This window comes from Melozone crissalis, unplaced genomic scaffold (genome assembly GCF_028551555.1).
Source record: "Melozone crissalis strain CALT ecotype California unplaced genomic scaffold, PUWL_Pcris_2 ptg000029l_1, whole genome shotgun sequence".
NCBI lineage: Eukaryota > Metazoa > Chordata > Aves > Passeriformes > Passerellidae > Melozone > Melozone crissalis.
This window is the reverse complement of record NW_026535807.1, coordinates 16,345,115-16,372,077: the sequence shown is the minus strand read 5'-3', so window position 1 is coordinate 16,372,077 and position 26,963 is coordinate 16,345,115. Positions and strand designations below refer to the sequence as shown.

Genomic DNA, 26,963 nt, shown 5'->3' with positions numbered 1-26,963 from the left:
AAATATCACAGCCTCAGCTCCCATGTCCCTGGTTAACTGTGAGATTCTCTACTTTTTGCAACAAGCATTAAAATATTTCCTTAATGGAAGAAAAATCTACTTTAAGTACCTCTGAGCACATCCTCCCAGGCCTAATATTCTCTAGGTTGATACCAAGTTAGTGAAGTGACCTAATCCTTTTAGAAGTGCAGGAAACCCTTGGAAAGGCCTACTGGTAAACAGCTCATTTCACACCAAGAGCAAAACTCCCTGTAGAAGGCAATAAATTCAGGAAAAAGTTATACTTGATTTTCAAATAATCCCAATTTCTCCCTGTGCACAAATACTATTGGAAAGAAAATGTTGAGTAGGGTTTTGTTAGCAACAGTTACTTGAGAAGAATGAGAAGAAACAGGAGCCAGTACTTACTCATTGCCCCAGTCCAGCCTCACTGTGAGGTGTCTCTTGACCTCTCGCACCTGGTCCTGGGTCAGGTGGCCCGAGAGCAGCTGCCTGCGGAGGTCAATGAGCTCGTTCATCACGTGCCGCAGCTTGTAGAAAAGATCCACCTTATGCTTCTGTAAAGGCACATTTTTGGGAGGAGAGGGAGGAGGGAGAGAGAAAAGGAAAGAGGCAAGGAGGGGGGAAAAAACAGGGGAAAGAAAGAGAGGGAGAGAGAATAAGTTTGGAAAGAGAGAGAGAAAGAGAGAGATTAATAAGTTACCCAATTTTCATTTAATTACCCTAGAGGAACATCAGTTTTTGTGAGCCTTAAAATATTTACATCAAAAAGTAGAGTTAACTGATGCAATTCATACTAAATAACTTCTTATTCCTGTGGTTTAGGCTCAATCTGCTAAGAGGTCCATTTTCTGATGGAACCTAATGCTGAATAAGAGGATTCATTAGGCACAGCAGGAATCGCTTATTCCAATCATACAGTAAATGTAAAATTTTAGATTTAAAGTGATAGAGGTGAAAAAGTTTACTTCTGTCAGCAGCTAAGTGAATGGCTCTGAGCAGTCAGCAATGAGTCACCACAACAAAAAAGCATTTTGAAATTATTTGTGATATTCTAGTTACCAAAGTTCAGCCAGGTATGAGGGGGGTGGGTGTTTGAAAATTCATTACCTGGCACTCTAAAAAGGACTAAAGTAATTAATGATAAAATCCACCAGGAAAACTACTTTGAAAGAAAAAAATTACCATAGATAATATAAAACCCCCACACCACCACTATCAGTAAAGACAAACACAAAATACCCCCAAGAATTTCCCCAACTAACACTGGAATCCTTTCCAAAAAAATTGGTTTTACTCCATTATGGAAAAAAAACCTACATCACCAAAACCAAATTCCCCAAAATCAGACAGAAGTGGAAATATAGTTATTTCCTGCAGGGGAAAAAAGTATGTGAATTTCCCAAAAAGGAAAGTTTAAGGCCAACAACCAAGGCCACTCATAAAATAAGGACATTTGTCCCTTTTGTCTCTGTGCTGGGTCAGGACTGTGTGTCAAGGGGGCTCATCTCCATCCAGTCTCCAATACTGCATAAAATAGCCAAGGTGCCACAAAAGATGAGCCCAAGAAGGAAAAAAAGATCTCCAGATGCAGCTGGATGCTGTTCTTTGAACAGCTGAGCTCCATCCCTTGGCTCTGCAAAGCCTGAAGTGTTTGAATGTCACTTGGGAAAACAGCGAGTGGATGGACTGACATGGAGACTGGATCAGCTGGCAGTGCCTCGATCACATCTCTGCCTCTACATGAGTGGGTTATAAAAGCCCTCTAAACACAGACACCTGCATCTACCCAGATTACATCTGAGAGGGGAACATCCACAAAGAGAAACATAACTGTTTTCTGTTGCAATACATTATTAGAACAAGTGTTTTTCACTTGTTTACCAAAAATAGCTGAGATGAGATGAAAAAAGAACTTCCACCTACTTGAGTTTGTTTTCCTATAAGACCACTAGATCTGCATGACTTAGGAAAACAGACATCAATGCAATCCATTTTGATAAGCATTTTTTAATTTCTCTGAACCTCATTACACATCTGTTTTGCTGAAGCAGGTTAAGCACAGATGGCATCATCAGTTGTTCCTATCAAACAATTTGGAGATGAAAAGATGCACAATCTTTCAACTCTGCATCAATACTGGTTTTGGTCCCACTTGAAAGAAAGAAAAACAGACACTAGACCTGAGAGAAAGACATAAATTTCTGGGGCTGAAAAAATTTATGCAAGGAAGATAATCATGCATAGCTGATAAGCTTAAAATGACTCCATTTTGTTCAGATTTTATTACTAAATGTGGTCACAAGTAAACCCTATATAAGCTGCCAATGACAGTAGGTATGGGAAATGGCCATTTTATATGCTATTTATGTGAGCAATAAAAGGCTGTCACTTTCTAAAACACAAGATGAAAACAATTGAGCTTGGTAGCATCAAAATGGCAAATTAGGTATATTTTAATAACAAACCAGTTGGGAATGAAATTATCATGAGAATTAGGTCCCAAACCATCATGTTCAGACTTCCCAAGTAAACCTGCTAAGAGAGGGTCTTTCTCACTCCTGTAATGTGGTTTAAGGCTATCCAAGCAGGCAGGTCCAGAACACCATGCTGGTTAAATTACAGTATGTTCTATGGTTATGTTTAAACAGTCATTTTATACAAGCCAAGGAGTACCAGAAGTACTTTAAATACAAATAAAGGAGACTACAGAACACAAGTGCTTCACCTGCTTTAAACTGAATGCACAAGTATTGAGAGAGAGCTAAACACAGGGTACCCTTCCAGAAAGCCCAGGGTGCAGGGCAAGGAAGGGAAGAAGAGAAAGTGAAAGGCAGCAGGGCTGTGGCTGTGATCTCAGGGAAACTGTTACAAAGAACCATAGATGCAATATGCATGATAGTGAAGGAAAAAGCTCATGAGAGAGAAAGCAGAGCTAGAACAGAATTGAAAGTGGCTTAATTCCAGGCTTGCAGGCAGAAGGGAGTTTGAAGCAGTCAAAAATCAGTTTCTAACATCCCTCCTCACACTATAGGAGCCCAGGGACTAATGAGCTTCACATGGGAGAGAAGGAAGGAAGAAGATACTCACATTTTAATGACTTCTCTCTTTCAAGATGAAAAAAAAAACCCTTCAAAATTCAACAGTAAGCTAAGTTACTCAGGATTCCTACCCCTGTGTAAAAAACCTGTATTAGAGATTGCCCCAGACACCACATTTAAGAAACAACCCCCTCTGCTCCCCCAAATTTTAAGCATTAAAATCCTTCCATTTCAGTTAAGAGTAGCACCATAAATAAACCTGAACCTTTATCATCTTGTTAGTAGTTAAATAAAAGATGTGCAAGTTAGTCTGATGTGTAAACATTCATTCTGTTTCACAGTTAATTTTCATACAATCTCTAACCTCTCATTTTTTCAGCTGACTTTATCACAAGCTCCCAAGCAAAGAGCACCTTATCAGTCCATGCAGAATGCCCTGCTATGTGCATTTATAAACACATTTGGCAAATCTGGAATATAAAATTAAGTATTTCTGCAGAACTTTTATGGTAATAACTAAAATGAGTCACAAACAAAGAACCTGGATAGCTTTAATGAATTGGGACTCTCCTCACAAGCAACACAAGTCCTCTAACACATCTTCTTGCCTCATTTTACTATCCCCAGACACGAAAACACGTGCTCTATTTCTTTGATCCGTTATAACTAACAAGTCACGCTAATCAATGTTTAGATAATCTTCAGATGTGCAGCTATGCATCAAAAAGTGGAATTCTGGCAGTATTTTTTTTCTTTCAGGGACTCTGCATTAACTCTGTGGAGTTCAAACGCCAAAAGGTGGGTTTGGTGTGGAGTGCTAAAAATAAGTTATAAACTGTTGTAAAATAATTGATAGATCGTTAAGCATGTAGTTTGGTTATTATATTGTAAAAGAGGTTAAAGAGTAGTTATAAGAAATACGGTACTCACCGTACCGTATTACACCTAAGTAAAGTGGATCAGCCCACACGAAACGAGCCAGCCAGGACCGAACTGTAATGGGCCAATCGAGCCCCTTAAACCTTCATGCAAATGAAGGACAGAAAAAGAAACCAATCTAAAGTGACAAAAAACAAGATTAAAAGGGGCTTCTGACCCACTGAATCCGTGCCGCTCCCTCTGGAACATCGGGGCCATCGCTGCTGAGCAGCCCCAGCACCGGCGCAGCTCCATCCTCGACAGGACCGCTCCTGCTTGGCCCGCAGGCCCCCTTGCTTTAGGCCTTTCTTTTTCTTATAATAAATGCTGAAATCACTATAGTACCGGGAGCCTGCTCTCGTTTTTGACACGGCGATTCTCCCACCGGGCCCCTCTCCCACAGACCAGGGCAGGGGGAGGAAATGACAATATTTGTGGGTTGAAATAAAGACAGGGAGCTCACTCACCTACCAGCATCCCAGCACAACAGAACTCTCTCAGGGAATTTATTTATCGCCATTCCAACAGAGTCGGGCGGGAGATACGAAGACACAAAGAGCCCTTGTCCTCAAGCACCCCCTTCCCAAGCCCAGCATTTTTTTCCTTTACTCCCACACTCCTCCATCCTTCACAGAATCACTTCATCCCCACCATGACAGAACGGAGGGGTCAGTCCATGGCAGCTCTGCCCTGCTTCTCTCTCTTTCCTTCCACTTTACCCTTGTACCAGGTGAGTTCTGCCCACACAGATCCAGTGCGAATCCCAGCATGGATCCCATCTCCATTGGCTGTTCACGTCCCCCTGCTCAGCTCCAGTGTCTGTGGGGCTGCTTCTCCCCTTTCCCCCTCACCTCCCTGCCCCAAAGCTACTGTCCCAGAGCCCCCCAGCTGGGATGAGCCCTGTGGGGGCAGCTGGGATCGGCCTCTCCCCTCGCATCATGTCCGGATCAGCCTCTCCCCTCACATCATCCCCGGATCGGCCTCTCCCCTCACGCCGTGCCCGGACCGGCCTCTCCCCTCGCGCCATCCCAGGCCAGCACCCGGCACAGAGCTCGGGATCCCGACTGGGCCAGACCCCACACAGCCGAGCACAGAGCAGGCCCCGCTTCCCTGCGTTCCCTCAGGTGCCTTTGGAACACCATGGCTGCCTCTGTCATCTTCTCTAAATAAATTCCACATCATATAGAAATATATAACAGACCGGTATATTACAGCAATGACCTATTTATAGGCACTTTGTTACCATGACTTCATTTACCACCACTGTAAAGTCAGGATTTTGCCTCTCTCAAGAGCAGTCCCTTAAGACATTCCCTATAAAACTGCCTTAAGCTTTAATGGGGGAGAAGGGCGCAAAAAATTATTTTCCTTATAAAAGCAAGTGAGCAGCTTTTCCCAGGTTCCTTGTTATGGATTTTGGTATCTACATTAGATATTAAAGCCTGCAAGCACCATCAGCACATGAAAGGAAATACTAAAGCTAGAAACAACACAAAAATCCTGCCTTTCTTCTCAGTTTTGTCAGGATGATTTTAATTAAGCAAATTACTTTGTATTAAAACTCTGTTGCAATTTAAAGATCTTTGCAATATTTATAGTTTACTGTTACACAAAATCTGTAATATTATTACTATGCAAACCTTAAACTTCGCCTATTGAATTAGAGTATTAATACATCAAGTGCCTGTTGATCAATAAAGGTCAGACTACAGGTCAACACAAAGTTGTCACAAAAATAGGCAAGAGCTAAAAATTTGTGTGGGAGATGTGGACAGTACACAGGTGTCCTGACTGGCACTCACAGAAAAAGCAATTTGAGAACACAATTAATACTTGCACATATTCATCAGTTCTCCATATGTGCCTAGACAGCTGGTCCTCTTGGATTACAGAACTAAAATGGACTTTAAAAACTCTTAAAAAATTCAAACAACAAATAAGTGAAAATGACATCCAGCAAGAATAAAGTTAAGAAATTACAACATCTCCTAATTAAAACTATTAACTCCATTTACTAAGCATTGAGGCAGCATCCTGGGGTTTCCAGAGGAGGCTGGGTTTGAGCTTACCCCTCTCTGACAGGACACCATTAAACACTGAGAGTCACTGGATCATAGAAATGTTAAGGTTGGAAAAGGCCTCTACAATTGTCAAGCCCAATAAACAACATAAGTCTTCCAAATCAAGTAACAGATTGAGAAAGGCATCTCAGTTTAGGTTTATTTTCATTCTTCTACCCTGAAAGTCTCTATTTATTAGTCGTCAATTTATTCATAAGGATGCATTATCATGAATTGTACTTATTTTGTCTTATGAATATTCATAACTTTCATCTTCAAACAGAAATTATATACTCCAATAAAAATCTATCTAAATTTATTCTCTACTGTATTCACAGAGGGCATTTCAATTTACAGTTTGTAATAAAGCCCAGTAATCAGAGAGACAGAAAAAATAACTTCTTCAGACTTTTGCTATTGAAAATGAGTAAAATATCTTAAAATACTGACATGTGACAAGGGAAGAACTTAAGCAGTAAAAAGAATGATGTAGCATCAATAAAGAAAGCAAAAACAGAGAAAAACCAACAAAACAAAGCCTGTACAAGATAAACAGAGATGTTGCTACAAGCTTTTCCTTTCTATTAGATTAAATAACCTGCCTGAATTACCATATATCATACTTCAGTAGTAATTTTTTTCTAGATATACTATGTCCTTATGCTTCTTCCAAATAGCTCAAAAGCTGAAAGATATATTGAATTTACATCAGTAACTTCACAAAAAGGTTCCTTGCACTCTTGGCAACAATCCAAGGAGAAAGCAACAATCCTGGCTTTCCCTGAGCTGCAAAATAAAACTAAATTCTCAGAAGAATGAAGCCTGTGATATGAAGCCCTAAATCACAGAGAAGCTGATTGGATCCAGGCACCTCATACTAGCAGTGCATATGCAAACTTCTCACCCCTCCTTATTCCCCCCATGTCTCCTAAATGTATTAGAAATTCCATTTGTGCAGTGCTTGTGCTGACCTCCCCCTCTCCTGAGGAGCATTTAATATGCTTTACCAGAAACCTTGTGCAGCAAAGCAACAACTGGATTGCCTCCAAAATAATTTCAGAACTCCATTGGATTGGATTGTACATTTAAAAAAAAATAAATTAAATGTATTCAAATTCTTTACGATAAACCAAAACCAATAATGGTTTGTTTTGCTCCGAAATCAAAATGGTGTATTTAAATCAAAGCTATCTGCCAACACACCCAAAACCTGGTAATATCTTTTATCTTCTGCAAACCAAACAAACACCCTACAGCCTTTCACAGCTTTAAACCCCTTGCAGAGGGGAGCCCAGGTAGCACTGCAGCCACAGCAGCACTTAAGGAACAGCAGGACACAGGAGGACAATCCTCACAATGACAGCAAAGCTCTTTTGCCTTGAAAAAGCTTTTCCTCAGATCTGCTGTGAGGGACAGTGGGTACTATTTAAACCTGTTGTCACAATACTCTCTAACAAATCAACCCATCTCAGTTCAGAGCTCTCCACAGAATATTACGAAGAAAAATGTTTTTACAAAGGGTTAGTCCCAATCTATTGCTCTTCTTCAAGAAGACAAATGTTCTCCTATTTGTTTGTATCACCTCACAGACCTTAAATGATTAACTCACACTAATGTGCAATTCAGAGCCTATTTTTATTTATAGCAACTCAGTAGAGTACAAACAACTTCTCCACTCTAAACATCAATTATGCCACACATGTAAATAGCTCTGAGTACAAGTTATTACACTCCCTGGCAGTCAAGATGTGCATCTTGACTCTCATATCTCTTCCTTATTTACAGCTTCAGATGCCTGAGTTGTCTAATACAGCAACTTGGGACAAGTACAAAATGACAACATCTAATAGTTACAGAAAGAAGTTAAAACAAATCTACGACAATTCTGGTGTCTGACACTTCTCACTACCAGTATTCATATGCTGCTGCTACTCTTAAACATCATCACCAGGAAATGCACCTTGGCCAGCCTGAGCCAGGTATTCTGGGGTTAATTACTGTTGTTTAGCTTTTTTGATTAACAGAAAAAATAGGATACAAAGAAGGGAGACTTTGTATCTTCTCCAGGAAAAATATAAGGGGCTCTGTGGGATAATTACTATGACAAGAGGAAAAAATTGGTTGAAGAAATACCCTAAAGTTGCCCTCTGTCTACAGCCCAGCCCTACCCTGGCTGCTGACAGCTGAGGGCTGCAGAAAGCCTCACCTAAGGAGACTGTGGCACAGCCTGCAGCTTTCCACTGCTGGGCTGAGAGTGAATTGAGTTCCTAAACCTTTAGGAGCAACGGCAGCATTAACCTCATTTCCTAACATCATCATAAACTTTTAACAAAGCTTATGGAAATGGACTTGAAAGGGATAAACTTAGAGGTTTAATTCTTCATTTTGATAATACTGCAAAACAAGTGACATTAACACCCCTTTTCAATTCATATTACATTGATTTAATTCAGTTCCAAATCCTTTGGATGTTGAATGTACTTATTTGTTTTTATGTTATAAGAACATCTTGTTCTAGACATTCTTAAATGTAAGAATGTACCATTTAGGATAAAATTCCATTCTGAGGAAAAAACATATGCATGCAAGGCTTTTGCTATTTTATTAAGGATGATTCCCTCCAGTCTTGAATGCCTCCATCATGACACAGATGTGTCGGGACAGAACACGAAGGCAACACATTCTGCTTTATCATATTTCTTCAGAAGTATGACTAACAAGACTAGATATGATAAGTTAGCCTTTTGAAAGACAATACACCAAGGAAAGAGCCCAAAAACAGGAAGAGATTTCTTTTCCCCACTGTGATCTTTTTTCAGGTTGTTATCCTGCTTTTTGTCCTGCTCCCTCCCCTCAGCATCCTGAGCTCTCCCATCTCCAGGTCACTGCTGCTAAGGACACCTTTGACCTTCACATCCCCAAAGTGTCTTCCCCCGTTTGTAAACATGAGGTCCCAGCAGTGAAGGAGCTTTAATAAGCAGAACTAGAATTGGTACCAAATGTTCCCTGCTCTCACCATCACCTTCCATTTTCCTCATACACTTGTGTCTCCTGCTTATATTAAAACCACAACATAATGGACCTTTCCTTTCCAAAAAACATTTGCTGAATCATGTGGGCTCTTCCAGAGGGAGAACTGATGGTCCTGAAATACAGCAAAGGTATTTCTTCTCCCATCAGAAATTCTGCTCCCACAAGGCCTGGAATATTGGTACATGTGGCTGGAGGAGCACTGCCAGCCTCCTGCTGGGATCTCAGCACAGCCACCCAAAATGCTCCTGCTGGAAGCACTGAGTGCCAGCAGACCCCCCTTATCCTGCTGGACTGCAAAAGGGGAACCTGTGTGACCTTCACCTGCCAAAGATCTAAACCTGCAGGACTTGAGGAAGATGCTGCATTTGATACTGACTGGTGCTATGCAGCTGTAAGCAACAAACAAAAACATTCTGCTCTAAAAGAAACTGAAGCACTACTGGATAAGTGTGGATGCCCCTATATTCCACACTGTCAGAAGACTTTTTACTATCATTTAAATTCAAAAGAAATGAAGGTATTCAGAAGAAATCTTCCTACCCATAACTAAACAGCTACACTCTTTTGCAAATACAACACATCCCTCCACCAAAATCAGTATTTTAAGGTTGTTTTCTGCATGACAGAGAATTATATTACCTTTCATATCAGTTTTAAAGTAGAGTTAAATACTTTTGTTTACACTTTGCATAAACATGACATATTTATTGAAGTGGTCTTAATAAATAATTAACACCCAAACTAATTGATAATAGTGATGCTAAGTTAGAACTTGCATGATAAATATCTCTGAAGAAATCCAAACTGATTACAGTATATTCCAAGTTCTGTCAGATAAATAGTTTCCCTTTAGCAGTGCCTTACTGTGCCAAATTTTCAAGCTGAAAAATACTTTCTCCCTTAGGCATCTCCACTGCATTTAAATCAAACATCTGCTCTTCCAATGCTATTTACATTCTTAACAGCGAACTTCACATCCAGTGGGGTTCAAGGATACAACCTGATACTTTCACCCTTTTCCCAGCTCCTCTCACACATTGTCCCACAGGGCACAAAATTAATATTCTCATTCACACATTGGAGGGCTCTAGAAGGAGTATTAGTGCTTTGGGCCTGACAAACAGCAATTTTTTCAGAGAAAAAAGTTCAAAAGAAGTCCCAAAATCTGCAGGACAGGGTCAGTACGAGTCATCTTGAACATTTTTAACAATTCTTTGTCTCTGTCAGGGTCCCTGTGGGTCATATAACATAAGTTCATTATGTTAGAGAAGATTTTGCCAAAAGCCATTTTAAAGTAGCATTAGGGGCACTTAAAACACTAAGAAAGAATACCACAAGCAAAACACACACCATTATTCCCACAAAATACAGAACACAGACTATTATTTGCAAACTGGTTTGATTAGTGCATTTTGTAATTAATGATCCTGGGCATGGTGCCACCATTTGTCTTCCAACATTTCTGTGAATCCCTAAAGAAAATTGCTGACTGGATTTCAGTGGTTTTCCAACTAAACTGTATAATGGAAATTCAAAACAGTAATGCCATTTCAACTATGCCTCTCAGGTTCCAGTAATTTTCAGTTCTCTAAAAGAGAAAATTTCAGCTTCAAAGGAACAGTTCTAAGGAAAAAAGTCTGTGGGTTTGCAAAGTCTGAGACCACTGCCCAGCAGAGGAAAATCCTTCACAAGGGAATCAGTAGCACATTTACCAGCAGTTCCAATAGGGATTGATCCACTTCTACTGCTCCACACAGATGTTTAGTACAACTCTAATCCTTCCTGGAAGCCCTAATTTTGTCTTTATAAAATAGATATATAAAATAATAACTTGGCAGAGTTCAAAAAACAGCACAACTCTTTTCTGAGATTAAGATGCGCTGAAATTATGTACACTTTATTTGGAAGCTCAGGATTTTTTGGAAGGGAAGCTGATCACCCAAATTGTTTTCTAACTTAAAAAACCTACAATTCCAAAATTTTCTGTTTCTATTGTGCATTATAATGCAGTTATTTCTGTTTCAACACCAGAAACGAAACATAAAATTGTGAGAGTATGAAAATCAAAACTCCATTACACATGAGGATTTTCTCATTACTGAAGTAATGATTCTTTATGGCTCTTTGAGCTATTTCAGTATATGCAAACTCCTGTTGATTTATCAACAGTTTTAACAGTAATGCTCAATGGTGGCTCAGACACATTTTGTGCCTCCCACCATTATTAAAAAAAAAAAAAAGAGAGAGAAAATAAATGCAGGAGCCACAGCTCATTTCTGCAAAACATCTCTGATGTTCCTAATTTGGAGCATGACAGGAGGAGAAATGAGGTCCAGAATAAAGGGATACACATGCTTGAACCAGCAGCTGTTACCAGTGACTATGTAACTGTTCTCTCCCTTGTTCAAGTCTGGATTTTAGTGTTTATACATAATGAACAAAAGGTTTCTAAAGAGGAAGATCAGAATAGCAGCTGTGGTAATGACCAGCAGCATTTTCCTACAGCCTCCATCTCAGAGGGGTCATGGACACAAAACTTGTGAGAGGAGGAATACTGGGGAAGCCAGGACAGTTCTGAGCCTTGCAGGCCGTGGTGGCTGTGCTCAGGTGCAGAGACCCCCATGTTTTGGGGATGATGCCTCCAGAGAACAAAAAACAAATGGAATTACACTGTAGGATCTACTCAGCTACTCTGTGAGAGAAGAGTTCGGGTTTCAGAACAGCCAGAAATGCTGTTAGGAGGAGCCAGATCCATCAAAGTAAGATTTATATAAACAAGTCATTTCTTCTGCAGCTCCACACATGGCCTCAGGAAAAATACTGGGAAAATAATAACTGATTCAAATGCAAGCTAAGCTACTTCACCCCATGAAAGAACATGTGAAGCTGAGGAGCTTTAAACTCTGGCACTGAGCTGATAGCCATCCCATAATACAGCAGGAGTGAAAACAAATTACAATTTAGCAGTTAAACAAAAAGCACAAAAAAGGAAAGAAGAATGCAGCAAATAGGATGTAAATTATAAATAAAGCCTGTTTTTAAATATTTGCTTTCAGTCACTCTGTAAAATATTCAAGTTTTTGGTAAATAAAAAATTAAAATAGTTCAAAGATGAGAGGCAGAATTACAAATAAAAAGCTAAGAGAAAACAGGTAAAACTCCCAGGATAAAGAATTAATTCCAGCCTCTTCGATTTAAAAATGTTTGTTTCATGTATGTGACAAAAGCAGTGCAAATATTTGTAAAGGGACCTGTGGCTGGCAGTTGTTAAAACTGTAGATTTTAAACAAAGATCCCAGTAATGCCAGAACAAAAACATGTTTTATGACTCTGGGCATTTCATTATTCTAAAAAACAGTACCAAAGCATTCCTGTTAGTGTGGAGTGCAGGTAGTTCCTGAGTTTTTTTCCATCTATTTTAAATAGGGTCACCTTCTGAGGTGGAAGTTGGGCGTTCTCACCGGGGCTCAGGATGCTCCACAGACAAAAGCCAAATGGAAAAGAAGGAAAACATCACTGCACAGGGAGACTGGTGAAAAGCTCCAGTTAATAAATGACAGCCAAGCAGTGTCAGCAGCATTATTTGCTGCCTGGCACGTCTGGCAGAGCAGGGCCCTCCAGGACACAGCTGATTCCAACTGCTAAACCTGCCTGAAAGGCAAAGGAACAGTCCTGACTCCCCCTGACACCTTTACCAGGCAACAGAACCATTTCTGGTGATCTCCCACTCAAGGATATCCAAAATATCTGCTGTTCCCTACAGTGTTTGAAACGTAGGAAAGCCCAAAAAAAAGGTATTGAATGTCAATCTTTTCCACAGTTTCTATATAAATAGCCAAAAAGCCTGTCCTCACCAAGGAGATAAGTCATCAAAAACCACAAAGAATGTGTTTAAAGGGGTACAAGAATTAGCACTTCATCTCTGAAAGGCATCACTAGAGAAAGACTCCTAAAAAACCATTTGTCTTTTGCATACAATGCTCTTGCCTGAAAGAATATAAAACACATCAGAGCAGCACATCCCCTACCTCATAGCATAATTTTTTTTGTATTTTAGTAATGCTGTTTTTCAACACAGCTGGTCCTGACTAAACAGATTTAAAGATTCATCCATTCCAAGACTATAAAGGATTATTGTGATTATCTAGTCTGACTTCCTGCAGGGCACATGCCACAGAAACCTGCTCACAGATTGCTGCAACGTACTTCCTCCAGGATAATGTGGCAACAAATCATCTAAAATACAATCCAGTCTTGTTTTAAAGATATCAGTAATAAAGAAACAACTGCTTTCTGTGATTAATCTATTGCTAATCACCCTAATTATTAAGAAGTGCCTTCAATACTACTCCAAATTTGCATGGCTCTGCTTTGTAAATACTGGGATTTGTCCTCCTTTTTTTTCTTTGAGAGAACTGACAGACTGTTGACAGATTACCACAATTATCAATCAGCTACCTGCAACCCTCCTCCACACGCCCATTTATAAGTCACAATAGGCTGACTCCTCACTCAGCTTCTGCAGTTTGTCTCAGCAAATGTGCAAAGTAATCTCTTCACTCTGTCAGGTTTCTGCTGGAACATTATTCTCACTTTATTTATTTATTTAATTATCGTTCTATTTTTATCTATTATACATAAAGAACACATGGATAAACAGGTAATTCTTTCAAGCAATAATGAAAATATCCAGAAAACATATTTTTTAAAGGTTTGATTTGACTCTGACTTTTTAGTCTAGAAATGACAAAATTACAAAAATAATTTAAATCAAAAACTTGCAGGAAAGAGAAATAGAATGAGCTCTTCCCCTTGTTCATGGCAAACAGGATAAGGAATAACAAGCAGGAGAGAAGATTGAGCACAGGCTTCAGAAAAAACTGTGACTCATATGGTCCAAAAAGTACTGAATTTTTGAGAGGATGCAAAATATCCACTGCTGCAGATACATTTTTTTTTAACAGGCAACACGAGCACATGTTGAAAATGTCAAAGGTGGACCTTAACTCAGTGTAAAGGACTCAGATGCACTGGATTACCTGGAGATCCACTCCAGGTCCCTCTCCTAGGACTCGCTGCCATCATGGATCACCCTGAACCTTTCTGGCTGTTCTCCATCTATTCTGAAGAGGACACTGCAGAATCAGTAATAGCTGCCCAGCAATCACCTCATTAATTTATACAAAGAATTTTTCAATTATTCTCCCCCTCTGCAAGTCCAGATGCCCCCTGTCTAAAAAGGCAAGACTTCTTATCCTCTTAGCTGTCAAAAGCAGGGAAGAGGCTGATGTTGGATTGGTTTGCCATGGTAATGTTCCATCATGTTGAGTGTCACTGCACCTCAGGACACAAACACCATCTGTGGGGCCTTTCTATATTTGGATGTATTGGAGTCAGTGCTGTTTAATTGAGCCAAGTGTCTGACAGAAACCACACAATTTCTGACCTAATCATTGTTTAACTTCCTATTTCTGCATCATCAGCAATTTCTATGTCACTGATTTTCCCTGATTGCTATTAAAAAGACTAGTGAATAACAGACTGGAACATATCCCTGCAGCTCCTATTACAGCCAGCAGCACTGAATAAAAATTCTCCATTTTCAATTGCTTTCTTATCAATTCATCTGGTTTTAAACCACTTAGTAAGTGCTAGATTTAATTCTACACTTAATTTCTTTAATCATTGTGTCAAGGGAGGGTTAGTTAATAGCATCAGATACCAGAAATTCCAACTAGATAAAAGGAAGACGTTTTTCCCTTGTGGGTGGCCAAAATCTAGGATAGACTTTTTCCAAGAGATGTTGTGGGTTCCTCAAAAATATTCAAACCTCAACTGCACAAGATCCTCACCAACCTGCTCTAATAGGGTCTGCTTTGGGGAGGAGGTTGAATTGGAGATGCCCAGAGTTCCTTCCAACCTACCCAGTTCTGTGATTCTGTGCATGTATAACTGAAGACACAGCAGTAAAACTCCCTGTGAGCCAGGTGAACATTCTTCATCTAATTCTATCTGATTTTTAAAGCTGAAACTCCATGATGGAGATAACAAGCACAGCAATATTCAAAGTTCCACGATAGAAGAGTCTGCAGTTACAAAAATAATAAATCTGCCATTAGACTATTACCAATAATATAAAAACTCTTTTTCTTGGTAACCACTCAGTTATGACATTGAAATTTAGCACTGTGGCAGCACAGCCCATTTAATCCACCAGAAATTCCTGTCTGAATTGCCTTCTGCTTCACAATATGGATGAAGCTGCACTGCAATCCTTCCCACGGCAGGAGCTATAAAATCACATTTCTTTCCTCTACACAGCCACTTATATGCAAGAAAATCCATTTTTTTTTGTTAGACTGAGCTCAAACTGGTGAAGAGGTTCAACATCATAGGGCAGAGGGGGTAGAAGAAACCAGGAAAGGAAAGCTGCTGGCTTAGATTATTCAACCCATCAGAAGGTCCTGGCCAAACCAACTTGAGGACCTCTAGCAAAAGATGTTCCATAAGGCACAGATCTTTCATTTCCTCTAATAAAATGGAAGAACTCCATTAGAAAATGGTGCCATCCACTGCCCAAAAATGTTCTCAAAAAAACAGCTGAGATAGTACCAGTGTTTGCATTGGAAATAGTAAATGTACAAATGATAAACATGGAGGATAAATAGTTCAGCCTATTGTCCATGTGTAAGAGAATTCTGGCTTTTCTTTTGCAAAGCCTGTCAACTACCTAGAGATGCATTTCCCAGATTTACTGACAAAAAATCCCCTTGGAAAATAGTAGTGAATGTGTTAGAGGTGTTAAAAGATTATATCTTAAAACAGGGTATGGCTTTTCTAGGATAAATAAAACTGACAACTAGAAAAGATTTATTTTAGATTGCTTCACACAAGAGAATTCTTTTTAAAAAAGGAAAGTACACAATGTCTGTGTTTCCTCTTTCTGCAATTATTTTAACACCAGCATTCTGTTCTTCATCTAACACAGCAATGCAGTGGCTTCAAGGGAAATATCAAATCATCGTTATGTTCCTTCCAGAATACTATGCTGTTAACAGGATAACTGTTAAACACAAGTCTTGCATTTAGCTGTATTTCTAATGTAGATTTCCACGATGACAGCACCAGAATCACAGTGAGAGCTGACAAGCCTGGCAATTATTGTCAGCTCCGAGACAGAACACTCACCAGCTACTTCAGAGTATGACACCAAAATCCAACAACAAGCCTAAGTGCCTCATTAAAATCATCCTCCTGACTCTAAACTTGTCAGTGATGCTGCTAGTTCCCCAAAAACAAACTGCCATTCTGTTTCTGTTCTGTGACACAAGGACCAGACAAAAACTGGCAGAAAACTTATTGTTTGTTTGTATTTTCTTAGCACTCAATTGGTCACAATATTTTCCCCTTTTGAAAGGCAACTGGATATCCTCATTTCCCTATTCCTTCTGCCTCTTCAAGATATAACTGCATCATCTCTTCACATCACTCCTTAGCAGCTAAACAAATTGTCCAGTCAATTTTTTAATTGCAGGAAAAATTAAGTCAACACTTATTTTACTGTCCTCTTCCATAATAGTTAAAGTAACAACTAAACAAGAATAACCGAGTTATTTAGGAAAGCAAGAAGTACCCAACAAAATTCAGGAAATAAAAGAAAACACACTAAAGTTTCATCAAATAAAGACTGGGATTGACTGGGAAGTGCCTGCCAGGGAGCCAGGAAAATGGAGACAAGAAGTTAATGAGAAACTCAGATTGGGATCTTGTAAAAAAATGAGACAAAAAGGAACAGATGAGGGGAAAGAGTCAGGTGGAAGAAATGGGGTAGCTGAGCTCACTGCACAAAAGCACAAATCAAGGTTTCCCAATATTTAGGGCAGGGTTTTTGTCTGTTGAACATTTGAGGCCACTGAATAATTGACAGGAGTTGTGACAGACTCGGGGGGCTGGGCCCCAGAGCACAGCCATGAGCCAGCCTGAACTGAGCTGCCCCCCTGCACAGGGCTTTGGGAGCTCCACTAAGGTGACAGGGTTTGATGTCTTCTAAAAATGCACATCTTATGTAATAGGCACCTCCCAATTCAAAGTGACAGGTTAGTTGTTTATTTTTAAATTATATTTTGGAAATATAAAGATATACTACATCTCTCTAAGCATCCAGCATGTCCCATAACTTCCAAGATCAACAGTTTCCATCATCACATATATTTAAGTGAAATTAAAATACTAATAGTACCTATATACAATAAAGTTGTTTGATTGTTACAGAAAAAAAAACCAAAATCCACACAGTAAAATCTTATTTTCCTCTTCCCTATCTTCCATTTTAACAACTATTCCATAATTAACACTTTTATTTACAGTAATTTCATTAACTCTATTATGAAAACCTGCCACACACCTGTTTCTTTACAGTGTCCTTTTCATTAGTGAACACACAGTCAAAAAGATTAAAAAGAAACATTTGCTGCTCCACTTTCCCTATTTACCCAGAAAATTTTGCTATTGCAAGCCACTATTCTATGCTACGTTTTAGAAGTTCATTAAATTCCATCTAAGCAGCTTTCCAAGCATGTCCCTTTAATAAGAAAATAACAAATCCATTTGACAGTACCAGTAAAGGCACCTACCAGCACTGGGCAGAATCTCACCTGAAGGAAAGCTGCAGTGGAAGGTAACTGGCCACAAGCACTTCAAATTAAACTCGAGCTATTCAGGTCACAACAAAAATTCTGGTACCAAAAATGTTATTCCTTCACTCCTCAAAAGTGCTAACATCTCTGTGTAACTCCCTTTGAAGTGGTAGCTTCCCTGTGCACAGCCTGCCAGGTCACATACAGGCCAGAAAGACTTCATTGATTATTACCTCAAGTTCTGAGACTTCAGGAAAAAAAACCACAGAGAAAGGCAGAGATGCATTCCCAATATAAAATTACTGCCTTCAAAACTTTACTGGCCTACCCTAAAATATTATTACATGCTGTCAGTAATAGAAGTGGAAATGTACAACACAGGGATCACTTCTGGGACTTTAACACCTGTTTATGCACCTGTACACAGTAAAGTGAGCTTGAGCTAATTCACAGAAGAAAGCTGGAATGATTACTCTTAAATTAAAGAAACACTTTCAGTAATATCACAGTCAAACACCTGCATTTTTGATAAGCATCAGTGGGAGGGCACTGATCAAACTGCAGGGAAGCTCAGACTCCCAGCCAGCTGCCAAGTGACTGCCCAGGGCTGCTCTGTGCCCACCCCACTGCTGCTTGCTGAGGGGTGGGTGGCACTGTCACCGGCAGGAGGGGACAGCAGGGGACAAACCGCCTCTCTCAGCAGCAGTGCTGCCTTACAGCAGCGTGGAGAGTCCAGAGAGGTGTTAAATAAGTGTCCCTCTGCTTGTGACAGGATGCAGGCTCAGCTCTGCTCCTGAATGCCTCTGCACAGACTACAGAACAGGCATTCACAAACCCATCAACTCTGAGGATGTATCAGAAAGAATAAACTGAAATCTGCTCCATCAACCACAATTTAATTTAGATAAAACAGCCAATGCTTGAACAGCAAAGAACATAAAAGACACCACTGTTTGCCCTGCTCTGTAAAGGGCTTTGAACTCAGACTTCTGTCGCTTTGCTGAAACAAACACACACTTCAGATAACCAACTCAGGGCTCAGCATCTTCCAGATTCATGAGAAGCTTTTTGAGCTCAGGGAGATTGCAAAACTCACACCCAGCTCAGCAAAACACAGTGAAAAGAAAGAATTAATATAGTTATACTAGCCCTAGGAAGCCCTGTGCCAAGTCACACGAGCACACAATCTTAACTGCTGTGGGTAAGACTCTGACCAAAGAGTAGGCCTCAAATACCAAATCCATAAGTAACTACATTTCTTTGAGCCCAAAGCTATTATTGCTCCCCATCCCTCCAGCAGGGGAGGTTCCTGGATGTCCTGGGTCTGTGCAGCTGCTGTGCAACCCCCAAAGCCCCTCAGCCCCAGCCCTGGAGGGTGCAGGGTTTGGCTGGGCACTGCAGCACAAACTCCAGACCACATCCACAGGAAGGCACTGATACAAAGAGCTACACATATATTATCAGCAAATAATAGAACCCTACACATGATTTATGTTTTCCATTATTCCAGTGACAGTTTTTTTCTGTAATATATATTGGATCTCATCTAAACACTCTGGATCTTGACCTATTGGTGGCAGGGAGCACTGGCAGTAAAAAGAAATTAGTATTTGTTTTATAAACTGTTAGGTTGCCCTAAATACCTTTTTGGAGCTAATTCTTCATATCATCTGATGGACTTTTTCCCCCTCAAAGGCAGTAGGATAATTTCAGGGATAAGCACACAATCAGAGTATCTTTCTCACTAAACAGTACAGAGATGGCAATGACAGCAACGAAAGACTTTGAAATCAAACTTGGCAATCAGTATTCTTTTGATATTTAATCAGCTTTTATGATTGAACCCAAGGCTGTGTCTATGACCAACCAGCAAGCACAAGGCTCTACTCTAAATTAAAAAGGAAACAAAACCACCATGGAATTTACAGGAAGATGAACACAAAAAAATGTGAGAAACTGAGTTCCAGTACTCTCACAGAAACCTCTCCCAGTTTTTTTTTTCTTTCTTTGCATTCCTTCTATTTTAAGACATTCCTATGTGTAAAGCATAGCATGATTAATTTCTATTAAACAATAAAACCTTAAGAAACAGATAAAAGAATTTCTGAAAGAACATATTTCTCCAAAGGCCATCAATCACTATTAACTTAAAAATAAGATGTAACAATCACCACTTAAGAAATTATGTGAGCAGTTTCCAAAGATTAAATTTATATTAATTTTCCCCTTCTTCATTCCAACAGTCACCAAAAAACTGTTATGAGAAGTCTGCTCAAAGAGAAAGTCAAGAACTCAAGAAAATGTGGATAAACAGCAACTGAAATTAGCCTTGCTTCCTCTGTCTGTGCTTTCCAGTAGTTTTTGATTGCATGACCACATCCAGAACCTCCCTTTATTTTGACTGACCCAGGAACAACCATTCAGAGTTTCACTACCATTTGTGGCTCAACATACAGTTCTTAGGGCTTAGTTCACTAAAAATTATTAAAACCTTACCATAAAGGTATATATTTCCCATTCCTAATATTTCTATGTAACACTGAGCATCCAAATGCTTTAAACATACAATATTTTTAAGAAAACATATGCAAGACTAGAGATGTATTACCTTGGTTTTACAGAGAGATTGAAATTCTTATCAGAACCCTTAGGGACAAAGCAGATTGGACTGGGAACACTGGCATTTCTCTGGTTCTTGGATGTTTGCCTTTGTCACCCTGCTTATATTTCTAGAACAGTTTTAATTTACCAATTATGCCTACATTATATCCAATCATGTGGATGGAAGCTGAAATAAGAAAGAAGAAACAGGTCTTCAATAATCTTAAATATTTTCATTTCATCTTAATATGTCATGTAAAATTAATTGTCTATCCATTTGCCAGGCTTACTACTGAGTTTTTAAATTGACATGCATTTTTATTCCTGTTTGTTTATTAGCCATTGCCTCCTCTCCAGCCAAATGCAACAATGCAGAGTAATCAGATTTGGCAGCCCAAGTGCTGGCTGTCCACTGCTGCAGCCACAATGTTTGCTCACTGTCACTCCAGTCACAAAGGATTTAGTCCACTTGTGCTACACTGATCCATAACACTGATTTTTCTACCCCTCCCACCCCTGAAACTTTCTCCTACCCACTCCTCTTAGAAAACAAATATAAATTTGTTATGTATATATATTTTTAAATTACAATAACTATTAATCACTGCAATTGTTTTAGGCTAGTTGCCTTTTTCTCTCTTTGTATTAAGGACAGAAAGAGTAGAAAGTGGCATAAATGAGGATAAGACTGAAGGACACTTCTTGATACCACATGGATCACAGTGCCATCCAGGCTGCCAAAAGGACAGATGCTCTTTGCTTTTCTGCTGAAAAACAATTTCTGTCTTCTATGAAATTGAATCCAAACTGTCTTTTTAGTTCCAGTAAATACCCACTAGGGATGATCAGCCTTTTCCTTTGTAAGCCCTATCCATGCACAGCACCTTGCTCACTCACTCTATAAAGCCAGACTGCCAGTCTCTCCTAGCCCTTCTCCCCCACTCTCAATTTTCTGTTCTTTAAAAACTAAACTAAACCAAACTGCTGTGTTTTCTCAAAGTCCATCTTTGGGATACTAAACTCCAACCACACTACCACTTGCCTGTATTTCAAATGCAATTCTACAACATCAGCAGACTTAGACCAGCTCAGGTGATTTTCTCCAGTGACAGATGAAGAAATTCTCAAACTTCTGTTCAATTTTTTTATTAAAACCTTCTTTCCTTTACTTAATGCAATTCAACATTCAGTGTGCTTACACTGCAAAAGAGATTGCTTGAAATCATCTGCAGGTCAGCCAGTGGTCTCCTCTGAGTAAATTCTGTTTCCTTGTTGGTTTTTCCCAGCTGGTCTTAAAGCAGCATTCAATAAAATCAAATTCCTGTGTTTTAATATCACACAAGAACTTTACACATGTACTGTAGCACTGTTTGCATCAGGCACACTGGACACCATTCAAAGAGGCAAGAGATCTTTGTTAACTATAAACCAGTTAATACTTGAAAAATTTAATCTAACAAACCCCCTCGAAATCCTCACACAATTTGCTATGAATGTCAGCATCAGTAATACAACTACTGTTTTATTTACCAAAATAAAAGAGCATATTATCAATGTCAATGGCTCCCATATCAATGACTAAATAACATTTCCCTACAAAGCAAGAGGTTATAAAACACCCTGCATGTCATTTGTCACAGTAGGACTTGCAAAGGACACCAGAACGTGACTTACCTTTAATTCTGTCTTTACTTTTAAAATCTATTAAAATCTATCCATCTCCATGGTAACTCAAAACATATATTCCTCCCACACAGTTTGATTGATAGTTGAGAGGTTTTGTTTTATAGTCAACCTTTTGTTTGTTTGAAAATACATAAAAATTGTCTAGTTGATCCTAATAATCTTAAATGATACCATAAATCTGTATGTGGCACCAAATGAAAGGTACTGCATCTATGGCTCCTTGTTACACTGTTGTTTAAACCCAATAAACTGCCACAGCATCCTGTACTCTTCAAAGCAAACTAACTTTCAAATCAATTCTAATAGATTTTCAGATTTTCATGGTATAGACTTGCTTACAAACAAATTTTACTTTACTCTCCTAAAAACTCACACCTATTTTAATTCCTTAGAGCTCAGTCTTCCACAAATCACTAGGAGAAACTGACTACATGAAATTTCTTTAAATTAAGGAAAGAAAAAATAATAATTATGGGAACCTTTTATAACCTTAAAGTATGAAGCACTTGAACTTCAGCAAGTTAGTGCTAAAGGGAGAAGTACTGAAATGGATTGCACTTTATAGCAGGAACCTAATAAATATTAAGTGTAATTTCTACATGAATACTGCTCTTCTGAGGAAGAAATGTAGAGAGAGGTCATGACATCCACTAAAGACCTCCAAGAAACCATAGCTAATAAATTGATGTAAATTCAATTCTCAATTTGACACAGCAAGAGAAAGGCTTCTACTTAACTTTTCAACACACTCAAGCAGCAAAAGCCTCTGATTTTACCAATAAAAGCTTCTAATTGCCTAAGACAATGAGCAGATATAAATCACACTGTGACACTTATACCCTGAGGTCTTTATTCTGGTCCCCACAACTCCAGAAAGATGGGACAGACTGGAGCAGGTCCAGGGGAGGGGCACAAAGATGATCTGAGGGCTGCAGATCCTGACCTGTGAGGAAGGACAAAAGCAGCTGGGTCCTTTCTCCCTGTGAATGCCATCCCAGCACTGCAGCACCAGCACAGAGCATGGAGGCTCTCTGTCCATGAGGACACACAGGGAAAACACAAAGGGCAATGGGTGTAAATTGCACCAGGAGAGTTTTCATCCCCATGTAAGAAAGAAACACCTTTCAATAAAATCAGCCATTCACTGGATATGGACAAGGTGCTCCATAATCCCATGCAGGATCCCTTTCTGACAGAAGGCTGGGCCAGATGATATTTCAAGGTCACTTCCAACCTGTAACATTCCATGGTTTATCTCCAGCTTCCCCCTCCATGAGTAAAGATACTGAATGATAAAAATATCCACCTTCAGCATACAATGCTCAAGTGTTCATTATTCTGCATTCTCCAGATCATTCTGCACACGCCCATCACAACCCAATCAAGAAAAATCTTCAACTATTTTCTAGTAATCAAATAACAAATCTGCTAAAAGCCTCAGATTCAGTTGCTAAGCAATGAGATGATTTCTCAGTGCACTGTTCCCTCTGAGGAACTGAAGAACTAGATGCTCCTGGAAGTGGAAATATTTACTCCTAATTTCCCTTATATGCTGTGCAGCACTTAATGAGACTATCAGCTGTCCCAAACTCCCATCTGAGCTCCTGGTCACTCCATGAAGAGTCATCCTTCACTCCAAACACAGAAAGATATAAAAGTATCCATAGCACTGCTGAACACTATTATCCAGAGTCCTGTCTTCTTAAGTAGGAACTCTGAGTCCCTCTGTTAATGTCAAGTGAGGCCAGACAAGCTCTTCAGATTCTTTTAAATTTACTCACAAACCTGAACAATCATCCTAAAGGAATTTTCCATCAAGGTAACCTTGAAAATGACATGAAAATGAGAAAGAGGGACATGTATACAACCAGTACTGCTTCTGTACATCTGCCTTGGTAGAAATACCTCATCTTTCCAGGAGTCTGCTTGCACAGAATTTAAGAGTGTATTTAATATGCTCAGCCTTGACTTGAAGAAATTCTGTTCCTTGAAGGGAGACCTTCTGATACAGCACATCCATTTTAGGTCATGTCACATTTTCTTCTGCCTACATACTTCAGAAAATGCATCAGCAATTCTATGTTTTATCAGATGTGGAGCAAAGCACATCTCACTGAATAAAAATGTCTCCTAGAACACTCCCCATAAGAGTAAACTACCTTAGTGATTCAGTGAATGGCATTTTTCAAGATGAGTTTTAACTAGTGCTTCAATTTTAGGGGCACCCAAAACCACCCAAATCACAGAGCCGCAATTGCACCAAGTCCTGCTACCCACTCTGTTCCTTAATAGGATCCCTCAGGAAATTTAAAAGGAGCCAATGGGAAACTGGTTTCACACTGAGCTGGCAAAAATTCCACCTATTCCCAACACCATTAGGTCTTACTCCTGAAAATGGACAAGAAGTCACCCCACAGATCCCCCACTCCTCCTTGCATAAAAGTAACAAATTAATGTTATTGATCGGACCAAACTCTAAATTGGCAATTATGCTTGGTCTCTCCACAGTCATCTGCTCTCTCAACAGAAAGAGTCCTCACATCACAACTTAAGACTCTGAGGAACTTTTTTACAGTTAAAATAGCTGCTGCGCACCAACAGTGAGTTTCAGTGATCTCCTTAGCTGACTTAAAAACTCACAGGAGTCTTGTTTGACCTAATTAACAAAAGCTTACAGAGAACTTGCAGATCTTTTATTTAGAAGCAGTATAAAAATAACAAATCTTATCAACACATACAGGGTAAGAGAGAAAGTTAACAACCTTACTGGTATCATTTTGCTGTCTCAACAGAAGTCAGTAGACTGGTGTGGGCAACTACCCGAGAGCTGCATACACCCATTCCACTGTAACAAATGCAATTTTGCATCTTTATCCACCTCTGTGCCTAAACAAGGCTCCCCAAGGTTTGGTTTTGCTTTTCTGCTCTCTCTTCCTCGTCCCTTTGGAGAAGGCAGCAGAACAGGCTCAGCTGCTTACAGTGGTACACCAATAATCTCACTTTTCCTTTCTCCTCCACTCCAAATTAAGCACAGGACTGGGGAAAGGAATCACTGGCATCTTTTGCTTGTTGCCTTTGCAATACTGGGAAACAATAAGTAAAACCCTCCTCTGCATTTCTTAGGCTTCCACAGAAGGACAGAGTTATGGTGTCCAAATGAACAGAGAGTATTAGAGCCAGGCAAAACAACACCACGTGATACTGGGTCTGTGCACCTACTGACAGTACTCAAACACATGAGGGTGTGCAAACACACACATCTGGCCAGCTGTGGTTAACAGTAACCCTATCCACATTCCCAGTAACTCCAGTGGCTGCACAGTACAGATTTTAAGTTCTGAGATCAACACTCACAGTGAACTCCCTCCCAATGATTTTTACAATAGCAGTCAAAGTAGGAAAACCCAAACCAAGTAGGTCAAACAGAGCAGTGGGGGTTTTTTTTGCCAGAAAGTAGCTACTAAATCTCTGTTTCAGTGCTCATCTCTGAAGCCTGGATACAGGATAGAGCCTGGATACAGATCAGAAGGCAAAGAACTGCTTTCCATTTTCCAGTGGCACAACATTGCCTTGTCTGCACACAGATTACACATTGAAATAGGGGAAATGTGCTCTTCACATAGAATCACAGAAAGGTTTGGGTTGGAAGGGACCTTAAAGCTCACCCAGCTCCACCCCCTGCCATGGGAAGGGACACTTTCCATTGTCCCAGGTTGCTCCAAGCCCCTGTCCAACCTGGCCTTGGACACTTCCAGGGATGGGGAAGCCACAGCTCCTCTGGGAAACCCGTGCCAGGGCCCCAGCATCCTCACAGTACAATTCCTTTTCCTTGTATCTAGTCTGAATCTGACCTCTTTTCATTTAAAACCATTACCCCTTGTCCTACCACCATGGGCCCTGCTAAAAAGTCTGTCCCCAGAATCATAAAAGTACTATCATCTTTACTCCTTTATTAAATAATAAATATTTAAATTCTATTCCTGATTACTCAATCTATTTTAAAATAGATTATTTTTAAGTAAGCATAGAATTTTTAACAAGGTTATAGTTTTTTGCTAAAAATCCCATCCTATATAAATAACAGATTCTGAGAGTTTCCTTCCAAGTTTTATTTATATTGCTTTCCAATTGGAGAAAAACCTCTAGCATTTTCAAAAAAACTTGCTGTTTTGTCAGTATTTAAAGAGTTATGTGATCAGAATCCAACTACTTAGAGCATAATTTGTTATCACAGTAAAGCAAACAACACATCATACATCTTTCTATTTCAAATTCATTTCAGGCACAGCCCTTTCTCTGTGAACTCATTATGGACAAATGCCTTTTTCTCCTCAGACTAAAACTTGGCTTTCACCTTGATAGCAAAAATTTAAAGAATATCACAGCCCTGTGCAATGCAATGATCTCAGGCTAGCCTTTCTAATATATATTTCTCAGAAATCTAAACTAAATTGCTGCACAACTCCTGTAACTCAAACCCATCCAAGCTTCCCCACGCACAGTTTATTCCCAGTACTGGCACAGAAACTCTGTGGTCAGAAGAAAACGAGGAAGATTCCCAGTATTTTACACCAACTAATTTTCTGCAACTGTCTCAAAGCTGTGCTTTACTTCACCCTCTCATTTCTCACTGTTCTCCTCCTCCCTTCCATTTTCTGTCAGCAGAACTTCCTTATCTTGGAAGAACACAGCATCCCTCTCCAGGCAGTGTTTTAATCACTGCAGGCTTCCTGGGTGTTACATCCCAGCTCCCATTGTTTCACTGAGAGACAAACACAAACCTTACAATGCACCTCAACAATACCACCAAGGTAACTGCTGGGAATTTTTAATTGAAACAAACTTGGTCTTTCAAACCACAATCCAGGAAGGGAGTTCCCCAAAAAGCATGAGATGAACATTTGAGCCTATTTAGAGATGTTCAGAGAGGCTGCTCACGTTGTTTGGCAGCCCCACTGACCAGTGAAGGGCCCTTTGCAGGCACTGAC

The 26,963-nt window shown here is 39.7% G+C and overlaps 1 protein-coding gene across 6 annotated transcripts in view; it reads right to left on the bottom strand.

The window, feature by feature from the left end:
* The window catches only part of DOCK3 (dedicator of cytokinesis 3), a 185,773-nt gene that overhangs the window by 124,957 nt on the left and 33,853 nt on the right, over positions 1 to 26,963 (bottom strand). For all 6 annotated transcript variants that reach the window (XM_054281259.1, XM_054281253.1, XM_054281254.1 and 3 more), the window contains exon 6: positions 409 to 557. In XM_054281259.1, the coding sequence (XP_054137234.1) occupies positions 409 to 557 (149 nt within the window). The remainder of the gene's footprint in view (positions 1 to 408; positions 558 to 26,963) is intronic.